This window comes from Musa acuminata, chromosome BXJ1-8 (assembly GCF_036884655.1).
Source record: "Musa acuminata AAA Group cultivar baxijiao chromosome BXJ1-8, Cavendish_Baxijiao_AAA, whole genome shotgun sequence".
In the NCBI taxonomy this organism is placed as follows: domain Eukaryota; kingdom Viridiplantae; phylum Streptophyta; class Magnoliopsida; order Zingiberales; family Musaceae; genus Musa; species Musa acuminata.
Window position 1 is genome coordinate 45,540,424 of NC_088334.1, and position 14,437 is coordinate 45,554,860.

Consider the following 14,437-nt stretch of genomic DNA (forward strand, 5'->3'; position numbering starts at 1 on the left):
GATTCTAATCCCCAAGATATAAGATGCTTCTCCTAAGTCCTTCATGGAGAAGTGTCTAGATAACCAAGCCTTTATTGTGGATAGCATTCCTATGTCATTCCCAATGATGAGGATGTTATCCACATATAACACAAAAAATGTGATAGCGCTCCCACTTACCTTCCTGTATACACAAGGCTCATCTTTGTTCTTAACGAAGTCATAAGATTTGATTGCCTCATCAAATCTTATGTTCCAACTTCGGGAAGCTTGCTTTAGTCCATAAATGGATCTAAGCAACCTACACACCTTATCTGGGCAGTTCTTGGACACGAATCCCTCAGGTTGCATCATATACACCTCCTCCTCCAGGTTCCCGTTGAGGAATGCGGTTTTCACATCCATCTGCCAGATCTCATAATCATAGTGTGCTGCAATAGCCAATAGAATTCTGATGGATTTTAGCATTGCTACGGGTGAGAAAGTTTCGTCGTAGTCAACACCTTGCCTTTGACGATACCCCTTAGCCACTAGCCTTGCTTTATAGGTCTCTACCTTTCCATCTACTCCGATCTTTTTCTTAAAGATCCACTTGCAACCGATGGGTACAATACCTTCGGGTGCATCAACTAGGTTCCAAACCTTATTGGAGTACATATAATCCATCTCAGAATTCATGGCTTCTTTCCACTTCCCGGAGTCTATACTCATAATAGCCTCCTCGTAGGTCTGAGGATCAATATCCTCTACATCCTCTGCTCTAATATGTCCCACATATCTCTCAGGAGGATGGGATACTCTATCAGACCTGCGTAAAGTTGAAACTTGTGTATTAGATACCTGAACAGACTCGGGCTGTAGAGTGGTGCTTGAGCTTGGTTCTCCAACCTCGCTCAATTCTATCATTCTCCCACTGTCTCCGTCAAGAATGTGTTCCTTCTCAAGGAACACTGCTCTCTTAGCTACAAAGACCTTTTGGTCCTCGAGATGATAGAAGTAATACCCACAAGTTTCCTTGGGGTATCCCACAAATTTACATCGCTCTGTCCTTGATTCTAACTTATCGGGGTTGTGTCTTTTAATGTGGGTAGGGCAGCCTCAAATCTTAACAACCTTAAGATCAGGCTTCTTCCCTTTCCATATCTCATATGGTGTAGACACCACCGACTTAGTTGGAACTCTGTTCAGAAGGTAAGCTACGGTTTCTAGGGCATATCCCTAGAATGAGATGGGTAGGTCAGCGAAACTCATCATGGACCGTACCATATCTAATAATGTACGATTTCTCCTTTCAGAGACACCATTGAGCTGAGGTGTGTAAGGAGGTGTCCATTGGGATAATATCCCATGGTCCTTGAGGAACTGAGTAAACTCTGTACTTAGTACTCACCTCCTCGATCTGATCGAAGAGTTTTGATACTCTTTCCAGTCTGGTTCTCCACCTCATTCTTATACTCTCCGAATTTCTCAAAGGCCTCGGACTTGTACTTCATTAAGTACACATATCCATACCTTGAGAAATCATCAGTAAATGTAATGAAGTAGGAGTAACCTCCAATGGCATGAGTTGACATGGGTCCACATACATCACTATGTATGAGTTCCAACAACTCAGTGGCTCTCTCTCTAGTTCCGCTAAATGGAGAGTTGGTCAATTTTCCACGAATGCAAGGCTCACAAGTTGCATAAGACATATAGTCGAATGGATCTAGATATCCATCATTTAGCAACTTTTGAATCCTTCTTTCATGGATGTGACCTAGCCTACAATGCCATAGGTATGCACTGTTCACCTCATCTCGTTTCCTCTTAGACACTTACATTCATGATATGTGGAGTAGTATCTTGCATAAACAAACCTTTATGCAATATTCCTCTCGTCAATCTCCCCTCGGCTTTGCTAGAATTTACAATAAATTGTAGATGTGATAAGCAATATTGGTATCCAATACCAATGCATTATCACAAAAATCTGCCAATTGGAGATTGATCATGAATATACCTGAAGCTTCTCCAAGCTTCTATTTCGCCCTTTCTACAAGGTACTCTTTGTAGTTCCTCTTCCAGTGCCCATCTTTACCATAGTGGAAGCACTGGCCTTTGTCCTTTGTTGGGTCTTTCTTAGCAACCTTTGCTTTACCTTGTTTGCCCTTGCCCTTTCCCTTCTTAAGGGACCTTTCTGCTTTCCTTTTCTTTCTGGTCTCACCAGTGTAGAGAACTGGCTTCTCTTTCTTAATAGTACTCTCTGCCTCCCTCAACATATTGAGGAGCTCTGGAAGAGTCACCTCAAGCTTGTTCATATTAAAGTTCATTATGAACTGTGAAAAGGAATCTGGTAGAGACTGAAGCACAATGTCCACACACAAGTTATCCTCTAGGACCATTCCTAGACCTGTGAGTTTCTCTATCCACTCAATCATCTTTAGGACATGGTTCTGAACCGGTGTCCCCTCAGTCATCCTAGCGCGGAAAAGGCTCTTGGATATCTCATATCGTTGAGTCCTTCCCTGTTCCTCAAACAATTTACGGACATGTAGGAGAATGGATCTGGCATCCATCTTTTCATGTTGTCTCTGTAACTCTGGAGTCATAGAGCCCAACATATAGCACTGAGCAAGAGTGGAGTCATCAATGTACTTCACGTAGCGAGCGATCTCATCCTCGCTTGCCCTTTCTTCGGGCGTAGGCATCACTGTATCAAGGACGTACACGATTTTCTCCGCTGTGAGAACAATTCTCAAGTTACGGAGCCAATCCGTATAATTTGGACCAGTGAGGCGGTTGACATCAAGTATGCCACGTAAGGGATTTGAAAGCGACATTTTCTGAAAATAAAGATGTAGCAAAAATGAATAACATGCAGATTTTGCAAGAAATAAACTATCAAGATATGGACTTCTATCTTAATATGCTCCCACTATTTTACTAACGAGTCACGCGACACCCTCAGCACGTGAAACGGAAGTCTCCGGCAGACTTCTAGTGGGGATCAGGATCCAATCAGCGTCTTAGTGTAACCTCGAGGGACTCGACCAATCACACTAAGCCTAAAAGGTAGACAACTCTTGCCGATCACAACTCCTTGTGATTCCCGTCCTGTTCGGCCTCCGAATCACCATGGCCTCGAGGGACTCGACCAACCATGATGCTCGGTTAAGTCAACACCTTCGTTACAAGATGAGTCTGATTTGATGATATACCCTCGAGGGACTCGACCAAGCATATCATGCCCTCAGGTCACCGGTGACATCTCTATGTCGTAAGCAAGATAGCGAATCGCGATATAGGTGAGTCTCGAGGGACTCGACCAACTCAACCTACACCGGGATTCGGTTCCTACTCATAACGATGGAAGGCCACGTGGGTCAATCTAATTGCCTCACGTTTACCGACTTAATATTATCGAGAGATGTTTCTATGATTTGGTCTCCTATTATGACATGTCACACATGTACATATTTAATATATATCTACATCGCATGCAAATATATATACATATCTAGTATGTGTATAAGCAATCACACTAGATGATCATGGACCACAACCTAATATGATTAGGCCCGAGCCAGTAGGCCTAATCACTCACATCAAGATCTATGTGTGCAACGGTGCATCTCCATGCCTTGTGATCGTCCATCTCGTCCTCGTTGGTTCCGTCGACATCTTGATGCATCTTCATGCATCACGATCGTCCGTCTCGTGGGTCCCGCTATGGCTTCCACGCTCCCGCTGCGCCTCCTCATGTGATTACAACTTAATCATAGGCACGCAGGCCCGACAATAAACGAGAAATATAATGGAGGTTCGCAGACCTCAATAATAATAATCACAAGTACACACATCACACGGTCCATGATCATCCGTCCACTCATCATACATCACATGTATAAATAATCGTCATCATGTAGGACTACTAGATAATAATAAAAATAATAATCAACTAAACCTTTTAATTAATTAATATTTTCTGAAATCAGGGATATATAGGAAATTTCTCAATTCCTAAGGGTATTTTCGTAATTTGGACAAAAGACAGAAACTGGAATTTCTCAAATTCCGAGGGGCAAAACTGTCTTTTGCGCAGAAAACCCTAATACCCTTTCCCCTTTTCGCTGCTGCGCCGCCGCCGCCGCCACCCTGCTGGCGGCGGCCTGTGCGGCGAGGGCGAGGGCACTGCCCTCGCCTGCAGGTGGCACGCCCGCTGGGGTCGCTGCCGCTGCAGGTGGGCGCCCCCGCGGGCGCCGCCGCCTTCGCGGGCGGTTCTGCCCGCGAGTCAGCGCCCGCAGGTGGTGCTGTCTCGCTGGCGGCCGCCCCTGCGGGGTTTTTGCCCGTGGGAGCAGCGGCCACAGGCGCCACTGCCCTGCGGTGCCTCAGCCCGCGCTGCTGCCCCGCGGCGCCTCTGCCCGCGGGCTCAGTGGCCGCAGGCGCTTCTACCGAGCGGGCTCCCAGCCCCGCCGGCCGCAAGCCTGCTGCAAGCAGACCGCCGGCCGGCTGCTGCAGGCACAGCGCTTGCGCATGCGCCGGCGCTGTGCTGCCTGGCTGCGGCTGCGGCTGGCTGCAGGCATGCAGATCGAGGGCAGCAACTATTGCTGCCCTTCCTTGCTTTTGCGTCAACATTCTTCCTAAACACAACACACGCAGTTCAAAAAACCAATCATTCGCACGAACAACCTGGCTCTGATACCACTGTTGGGAAATCATAAGGGGGGGCGACATCATATGCGCAGCGGAAGAACAAGAAAACAAAATTCCCCGATTCCCAAAAGATGTTCATCGTCGTGCGAAGATTGGTGCGCAAAATCCGCAAAAACACAAAACTGCGTATAGAGATTGTGTTACCTAGGGAGATCGTATATCCCTGTTTCCTTGCAGATCCTCAGGAGAGGGTGAAGGAGGTCAAGCGTCCTCCTCTCTAGCGGTGATCCACACAGCAGGGTTGCGACGACGCTCCTCAAAACTCCAGGCTCTAGCCTATGAGGCTGTGAATCCCTCCTATTTATAGAGATCCCGTGTCAAAACCCTAATGGGTCCTTTCCCTAGTGGGTATTGGATCTGCATCCAATAAGACAAGGGCTCCGTCGGATATCTCATATCCGAACCTCTACTCATCGCAATGCCTACCATATGTGTGTGACCCTCTAGGCCCAATATCGAGCTGGCCGTGAGTCATACCTGTCAGAACTCCTTCTAACTAAGTGAATTATTATCTCTGTAATAATTCACTCGACTCATCGACTACGGAAGTACTAGGCCACTACGCCGTAGTCCCCAGACGATACAGGGGAATCCAATCCATTGGACCTGTCTGTCCTTAGTTACCATGTACCTATAGTCCCTCATCCATCTAATATCCCAGAGACCGTATATCGAGCATGGTGCTGTCAGACCCATACGGTTTCTACTCGAGTCTCGCTCTAATCGGATTCTCCCGGAGAACTCTTTCTCTCTCAACCCGAATGACCCTGGCCAGGGATTTGTCTGAGCAAGAACACATGGGATATTCCTCTCATGATACCGAGAGTGGATGATCCTCTATCGACACTCAATAGCCCTCGTAAGGTCGACTACCACTCCCAATGACCAGCTGTACTAGATCTGGGAACAGCCAAACCTATAAGTCTGGTATCAAAGAGTGGAGCACTCATACAGGACATCCTTGGTGTCTCAAGTCTAAGAACCAGATACACCACTAGGACTACGGAATCGTTGTCTGACAATAAGGCATCATCAACCATCCAGCATTCCGTAAGCGGATCAATCAGTGAACTCATTCTCCAATGAGCACCTGTACTGTATCCCTAGTGTCCCTACACGAGCAGCTATGAGACCAGCTGCATCCATCATATGGACGGGTATACAGCACACCAGTCTATCCGGTTATCACGATGTCCCTCTCGAGTAACCTATGACCGGGATTATTTAGGATATGTGTTTAAAGGTGAATCGATCTCATTATCGTGATCTCATCACGATCCGATTCCCATTGCACAAATCCAAGGACATCACAATACATATGCATTTATGCAATAGTTATAAAGTGATATACGCCAAAATATAATAAGCAAAAAGATTCTGTATCAAGTCACACGTGCCATCACTCACGTGATTGGCTTGCTGGGCACTTATGACTAGCAAAGCCTGCCTGCGTCGTGCTCCTCAGCCCTTCGGCTCCATGTTCCCCGAGACCTCGTCCGCACGGCCAGCCCATCTGAAGACAGAAGCCATGCATCGGACTCCTCTTATACGATAACCGACGCATAGCTCTTTTCGGAGGGGGGGGGGGGGGGGGAATATGATAAGGGCAAAATTGGCGATGTGACACGCCATGACGTCAGCCATGCCTGGTCAACGCACTGCCCGAGGAAGTCGGTATTAACACCTAACCCAGGCCTGGTTCTTCACGCCACGCCAACCCCATGTTAGACGCTACCAGCCTGCCTCCTACAGGCAGCCACATCAGGTAACGTCAAACTCATCTATAAAATACCCCAGAGTTCTAAACGAATAAGGGGGGAAGACAACTCACACAGAAGCACTCCCTCTTCCACCACCCTCTCCACGTCGCTAACTTGATCGTCGGAGGGGTCGGGCCGAGCCTCCGACCTGACCAGTGTGCAGGTGCGAGGCGAGGTTGCCTCTTCCCCGACGCTACGACAGAGCTCTCCCCCTGACGGGACATCCAGATCACCACGATCGACCACCGAAAGGACCCGAGGCACGCCGCGCAAGCTGTGTCGAACCCGAGGCCACGGCTAAAAAAGTTATTTACCATAACACTTTTGATGATTTTAGAGTTCGAGTCTCAATCATGCTCGAAATTAGGTTTGTTTTAATTGCTTGCGCAATGATAGATGTGACGATGATGACGACAAGAAGAAAAGGAAGAATAATTAATCAAAGAAGCTGCCCTCCACAACTTTGATGAACTCCTTGAAATCGATCCTCCCGTCGTCGTTCTCGTCGTACGCCGCGATCATCCGTCGGCATGCCTCCAATGCCGCCCCCTCCGGGAAGCCCAGCTTGCAGAGAACACGATGCAGGTCCAGGGGCTCTATGACCCCGTCACCGTCATCATCGAAGACGGAGAACGCCTCCGCCACTTCCTCCAAGCTCGGCTCCTCCCCCTCAAACACGCCACGCATCTCCTCGAGCTGCTCACCGTCCGCGCCGCAAGGCATGCCCGTAATGATCTCCATCACCGTCTCCACGTCTTCTCTGGTCAACTCGGGCGCCTCGCTAGCGTCGGCCGATTCGCCGGGTCTGACACGATCGACGACCCCCGATGCGCACGGCGCTGGGTGCCGGAAGAGGAACCCCATGGATATCTTATTCTTCAGGACGACCCCCATGGAGATGGTCTTGTTGAAGAGGTGCACGACGGGCTCTGTGAGTGCGAGGGAGTGGTAGGGTGCAGTTGGCAATGGTTTCTCCATGGTTTCCAGCGCTGAGGAGGAAGAAGACGCTGCTTCTTGGTCCAACCAATAACATGTATGGCGAATCGATGTGTATTTATGCGTGCAGGTGCGACTGTTTTCCTCTGGCACGTACGCAGCAGAGGCTGTCGACGCGGTGGCTAATCACAGAATCCAACAAAACTGGGCTGTCCTCGACAGCGAGGAAGAGATATAGAGAGAGAGACGTGTCAAAATGTTGATGTCATCAATCAAACGGACGCACACAATACTTATAGACGTTCCATGTTCGGCGAATCTTTGCAGGTTCGGGGAAGAGAGATCCGGATTGGATCATCAGATAGCTGAGATAGATACTGTTCGTTCATGTTCTCAAAGATCACCACTGATACTTTGCTGAGACGAGGACTTCCTCGTAATGTTTGGCGGCGTTGTCCCAGCTCAGGTCCTGTGCCATCCCTCGCGTCTGCAGGCCCTTCCAATTCTCCTTCTGGTTCCTGTAGGTGTTGAGGCAGTTCCCCAGCGCATTGATCAGCTTGTTGGCCTCCGCCCGGTCGAACGTCCACCCGAACCCGCTCTCCCTGAAGGGATCGAACGGGATCACCGTGTCACGAAGCCCGCCAACGGCGTGCACCACCGGGACCGTGCCGTACTTCATGGCGTACAGCTGGTTCAGCCCGCAGGGCTCGAACCGCGATGGCATGAGCAGGACGTCCGCCCCTGCGGTGATCCTGTGCGCCATCTTCACCGAGAACCCCACCCACGCCCTCACCTTGTTGTGGTGCTCCCTGTCGAACTTGCGCAGCATCTCCTCCAGGTCGGCCCGTCCGGTGCCCAGCATCACCAGCTGCGCGTCCTGCCCGACGATCCAAGGCATCGCACCCGCAACGAGGTCGACGCCCTTCTGGTGATCCAGCCGGCCGATGAATCCGATGAGGGGGACGTCCTCGCGGACAGGGAGGCCGAGCTCCTTCTGCAGCGCCGCCTTGCACTGTGGTTTCCCGGATTGCAGAGTCTCAATGGAATAGTTTCTGTAGCCATCGGATTGCAGGTGAAGATCCAGCTCAGGGTTCCAGTCCACTGTGTCGATCCCGTTGACGATGCCTTGGAACTTCCAGTTGTTCTCGTTTATGATCTCATGGAGTCCCCACCCACCTTCGGATGTTGTGAGCTCCCATGCGTAGCCACGGCTGACGGTGATCACGCGGTCAGCAGTCTTGAGGCCGGCCGCGAAGATGTTGAAGTGGTCACCTCCCATCGGCTCATACAGCTTGAAGAGGTCCATGTGTTGATCGGGCAAGTCGACATGGAAGAAGTCCTCAACTGGACCACGCCCCTGGACAAGACACACAGGTAGAATGCAGACGATAAGGATTCCGAGCTCGTAGTTTCCTAAGTTGTTTAGAATGATGCCATGAAACTTCTATATCAGGATCAGATTCAAGCATTCTTCTCGGTAGAAAAAGAGAAGAGAAGATGAATGATTTTATCTTCATTTTGAGCGAAATGATTTTTCTTTGGTGGTGGTAACTCAGAAATCTTTGCAAGTTTGAAATGAAGCAACTTCAACAAAAATGGGGGAGAAAAGAAATTAAAAGCGGAGATGTTTTGATTGCTCAAAAAGAGTTTAAGAAGACAAACATTCATTTGATGCAAAAGAGAAGGATGTAAAGAAGGTTTCTAATAAAACAGAGTGCTTCAAATGTCATGCAATTATAACAAGGTTTGGGAAAAACCATGATAGACTCATGAAAAATTAAGTACAACATATGATCAATATCTTCAGGTCACACAAAAACAATATGGCCAGGGGCATCATGCAACCTAAACTTCAAGAAATACAATGCAGCTGTAGGAATTCATGCAAGCATAATTGGATCATTGATTCAGTGACGTGAGAAATAGTCAGAAAGTGTTTGGTTTACTGATAAGGTAAGTGAGAGAACTGCAAACTTGCAGATATCGTCTTGGCAAATTTAACAGTCTTTGAGCAGTTCTGAGGATCTCACAGGCTACTGAACTCAGCAAATTGAACTTCTAAATGAAGAGAGAATTTAACAGAAGTTTAACCTAATAGATGCAGCATAAAATGCGAGAGAGCTAACCTGGTGAGATATGTTGTGGATCACCAAGATGGACCTGGCATACTTCATCAAGCCATTGTCGCGGTAGCATGCTTTCAGATACACAGGCAGAAGTGATGTGTGCCAATCGTTCGCAATGAAAATTAAATTTCCGTCTCCATAGCATAAGCCGCCACATGGAACATGCCACGGAACCTGCAATTGTATCAGTCTAAACTCGAAACAATGACATATGTTTAACAAGTTGTGAATGAAAAATACAAGGTATATCCACAGAAAAAGGATACTTACCATAAAACTAAATCTTATTGTTCGAATAGAATTAAGTGTTTGGTTATACACCGACTACAGACTTGCGAAGAAATATAACATGAGTGGTATGCAAATTTATCTGCTTCACAACAAAACTGGTTTGCTTATCATGAAAGCCAGAATACTGATAAATCCTAATAGATTATAATTCACAATAACTTTTGATTTTAGAAGAATTATAAGGCAAAAGAAAAAGAGAAACTAGCCAATGGTTAAAATTCAGGGAATTATATGAAACAACATATGCAGATAACAGAAACAATGATAAATTGGATGCAAAGGTAAGGCCGAGAAATCAGGGAGGATAGAGGCAGTAAGAACTAAGTATGCTAGAGTAGCCTTCAGTTATTTACATCAACCACTCGATTACTCCATCAATTTTCTAAAAAACTTAGATGATTAAACAAAAGTATTATGATTTAATATCTGTTAATTGGCAGAGGACCAACATTGGAGAGTAACTACCATTGTGTGTTTAACGTAAGGTAAATCCTTGCACAAAGTTCCACTGACTCTATCATAATAGAAAAAAAACATAAGGTATCAAAGAAAACCATATATGTCAGTGGCCTTGTTCTTAATTTCCTAAGCCTAATAAATGGAAATGAGTTTAACAACTAGGCCTTTTTTCTAATATAAACTTGGCCTATTAAATAATTTCACCTGCACACAGAGATTTACATCTTTTAAAACATCGATCAAGAATCAGAAATTGTATGAAACTCCAAAATTTTTAAACAGTAAATTGTTTTGTTAAGGTTCGTTGATACCAAAGTCATAGTCAGTTCTCCATCGACAATTAGTATGCAGAACCATAGAATTAGATGTATGGTATACTGAGTGTAATATACCGATCTGACTGGATACCTCTATGCTAGTACTGCCCGGTTACATATCGTATTCAATCCAATTTTTAATATATATATATATATATATATATATATATATATATATATATATATATATATATATATACACACTGAATGTTTTGATACTATGCTGATCGATACTTACCCCTCTGAACGGGTCCTGCTACTGGTTCTGTAATGAAATTTTAGACCTAAGACAACACTGTACGATGCTAATTTCAGTCATAAGACATCTGCATGAACTAGAAAACAAAGATACAGAACCAGAAAAAAGAAATGGGAAAAAGGGTTGGGAATTGGCATTTGCAATTAAGTTAAGCACCTCAAGGACTATCAAGTACTAACTCAAAGCAGCACTGAAGCGGCCACCGACATGACTATATTTTTCACACTAGAAATCATGTTGGAAGTCCCTTCCTGCATTAATCTTAGACAAATGCTCACTACGAATTTCTAATACTAACATATTCTGTTATGTACATCATGGATAGTTGAATATGTTGTTTAGGACAAAGGAGATACCTCTACAGCTACCTTGCATAACAATACCATCCGTTTCAAGATTTCCTGCATTAATTAGCGAAAGACAATATAAATAACTTGTAGAGGGTCATTTCTGTATTTTCAGTGCACAAAAAAATGAAGTAACAAAAAGTGAATAAACTGGATTGACTAATTTACAGGTGTTAAAATTGCAAAAAACTTTTACCAGCCGGTCTCCCCCATAAATGTTGTTCTCTAGATGATGGAAAACTGGACTGTCGATAAATACAAAATCCACACGATCAATATAAGCATGAAAATAATTTACTTCCAGATCCTGCATCCCATAATATGACATCAACTGGATAAGTATGTATTTATAGCTAAATCTAAACACCATGACATGAAACAGCAGATACAGACCTGCCCATCAGCTTTGTAATATTTGCGAACACCTATATCTTTGGATTCAGGATAATTGGCATACCTCGGGGAAACAACCTATAATTTACAAAAGAAAGATTGAACTGGCTATGCAACAGCAATATTAAGGAAGCAACTTTTGGACTAACATTATTCTAGTTTGGTAAACCTGCACATTGTAATTGCAGTTTTATGATTTGAATTGCTATTCCAATTTACCTTTCTGTGGAATAGCTAGAGTCACCACCAACATTAACGTGAGATTTGAGGTTCAAACAGAAATTAATCGACAAAAGGGAAAGGAGAAATACCATAACCCGGTGCCCTCTCCTAGCCAAAGCTTTTGGCAGAGTCCCAGCTACATCTCCAAGCCCTCCTGTTGAAGTTAAAAATGATAAATGTCAGTGAATCTTATTTAAATATCATAATAACACTTTATAAACCCAAACAACAGTCATTCACTTCATTACCAATTGTGGAGCATAGACTTGATACAACAAATTTTCAGTACTTGAGAGGTAAGAGTAAAAATACAGCAAAAGATCAATCGGAAAATACGAAAATACTAAAAATATCAATACCTGTCTTTGACCAAGGAGCACATTCCGCGGAAACTACTATTACATTCATGGCATTCGCTCCAGCCAGAGGAGGGGAATCCACATTTTCTACCTCAATATCTGCTTCTGTATCTACACCATCAGATTTTGCTTCCGTATGGTTCTGAGCATTCTCATCTTCAGTACCCCTTTCAGATTCTTGTATAATAAGTGATGATTCGACTGAATCATAAGTAGAATCAAGATCTGCATCTTTTGCTAGTCCATCAGCTTGTAGGATATCACCTTGCTCTTCTGCTTCCTCTAAAGAATTTTCAGTTTTACCGATACATTGAGTCTTAGACATCTTAGATTCAGAAGACTGGACCAAACTGTTAGAAACACTAGTTGAACTTAGGTTCAAATTAATGGTTTTAGCACCTTTAGCAGAAGAATCAGTACTCTGAACTGCTTCAGCAGCTTCAGCAGCTTCACTTCCCAAGGATGAGATTATGTTCCTTTTTTCCACAGCCTGAACCAAAATGAGGAAGTCAAGAAGCTGCATATTTAGTACACAGACTATATTCCAAAATGAGATAAACTAGTCAAAATTTATGCACAAAATGAGGAAAGTCAAGAAGCTGATATTTAGGACACAGACTAGATTCCGAAATGAGATAAACTAGTCAAAATCTATGCACTACTTATGATCATTAAGAGTCATACAACTTGATGTTCATATTCTCTGCTCTATCTTTGTTCTATATAATTTCCATGTACACTCTCTCTCTCTCTCTCTCTCTCTCTCTCTCTCTCTCATGATTGAAAGCCAAGAGAGGAGGATGAACAGAATGAGAAGAAACAAAGTAAAGACCAGAGAGCCACCTGCTTAATTGAGTCGTGTTCCATCTCCAGAACCTTCATGTTCTTGTCAATCGTGGCCGGAGCTGCACCGACATTGACACCGGCATCATCACCATCGGCCCTCCCCTTCTCCGGCTCAAAATCGCCGCCTTTTCCGGTGGCCCGAAGGCCCCTCCCCTTCTCGACCGCCACCAAGATCTCACTTCGTCGGCCCCTCGTCGCGAACCTCACCCGGCACCCACCTCCGCTGGGGAAAATAGCGTTCTCCCTGACAACAGCCGCCACAACCGACGCCCTGCGGCCATCGTCCGGCTTAATCTGGACGCGAACAGGGCTGTTGCCGCCGCCACTGCAAGCCTCGAGACGGAAGGTCTGAGAGCTGAAAGACGCCATCTTTGGAATCGGCGAGTAGCAGTGGGAGGATTTTAAGCGAAGTTACAAGGGAAGCGTGCATGCCCCCCGTGGGTGCAGTTGGGCCCGAGCGAACGTTGGAAGCGTGCATGCCCCCCGTGGGTGCAGTTGGGCCCGAGCGAACGTTGTGTGCGGTAGATGTCGTTCGGCAGGCACGTGGGACGGACGGAAGCAAGAGGACATCTTGTGAACGAAATGATGTGATTACGACCTTTATTTGGAGTTCTCTTCATCGATCAGCCCTTCTTAATCGTTGATATCGATCGTCATTCTAGAACTTAACGATAGTAGATTTAATTTTTTTAATAATTAATATTATATAAAGATATCGTTGATGTTGTGGGAAACAACTTTGAGAGCCGTGGCCTCGGGGCCGACGCGGCTCGGTTCGGGTCCGGACATCGAGGATCTCTCCGGGGCCGCGCGAGGGGAGCCTTTGGGCACATGAGAGCCGGCTGCGCGGGTGTGGTCCACTAGAGGGATGGGACCGAGAAGCACGATGCAGGCGACTGTAGTCGAGGAGCTGGACTCGGGCGAGCAGGCCGCACAGGTGTGGTCTCGGGCGGTATGAGGCCGAGGAGCACGACGCAGGCGACTGTGGCCGAGGAGCTGGACTCGATCGAGCAGACCACGCAGGCGTGGTCTCGGGCAACCTGAGGCCAAGGAGCGCGACACAGGCGGCTGCGACCGAGGAGCTGGACTCGAGCGAGCAGGCCGCGCAGGCGTGGTCTTCGGGCGAGCAGGCCGTGCGGGCATGGTCTCGAGCGACATGAGGCCGAGGAGCACGACGCAGGCGGCTGCGGCCGAGGAGCTGGACTCGGGCGAGCAGGCCGCGCAGGCGTGGTCTCGGGCGACATGAGGCCAAGGAGCACGACGTAGGCTGCTGCGACCGAGGAGCTACTTCGATTGGATCTTTTACGTTGTGCTGTGGGAGATGCGGGTGGCCAAGTAGCCTTTGGTCTATTCGGAAGTCCAGGGGACGAACCTTTTCGTGAATCGCCAGTTTTCGAGAAGACCGGCGCTTCAAGCCCGTTGGTTGCCACGTGTAGCGCGCCTGTTGG

General features: G+C 46.5%; 2 protein-coding genes and 1 long non-coding RNA gene across 3 annotated transcripts; all 3 read right to left on the reverse strand.

Moving 5' to 3' along the window:
- Window positions 1-6,781: 6,781 nt before the first annotated feature.
- On the reverse strand, window positions 6,782-7,582 carry LOC135589173 (probable calcium-binding protein CML46). The gene has a single exon (XM_065081466.1). The coding sequence runs from the start codon at window positions 7,410-7,412 to the stop codon at window positions 6,870-6,872; it is 543 nt and encodes a 180-aa protein (XP_064937538.1). The 5' UTR covers window positions 7,413-7,582; the 3' UTR covers window positions 6,782-6,869.
- Window positions 7,583-7,699: 117 nt separating this feature from the next.
- LOC135680387 (granule-bound starch synthase 2, chloroplastic/amyloplastic-like) lies at window positions 7,700-12,192 on the reverse strand. Its single transcript, XM_065194268.1, has 7 exons — window positions 12,144-12,192; window positions 11,874-11,938; window positions 11,563-11,640; window positions 11,366-11,476; window positions 11,179-11,223; window positions 9,497-9,670; window positions 7,700-8,727 (listed from the first exon to the last, which is right to left on the reverse strand). Exons 1-7 carry the CDS (start codon window positions 12,190-12,192, stop codon window positions 7,771-7,773), a joined length of 1,479 nt encoding a protein of 492 aa, XP_065050340.1. The 3' UTR covers window positions 7,700-7,770.
- Window positions 12,193-12,226: 34 nt separating this feature from the next.
- On the reverse strand, window positions 12,227-12,626 carry LOC135588171 (uncharacterized). The gene is made up of 2 exons (XR_010476135.1): window positions 12,543-12,626; window positions 12,227-12,425 (listed from the first exon to the last, which is right to left on the reverse strand). It is a non-coding gene; the product is annotated as an uncharacterized LOC135588171 (long non-coding RNA).
- Between the last annotated feature and the right edge of the window lie 1,811 nt (window positions 12,627-14,437).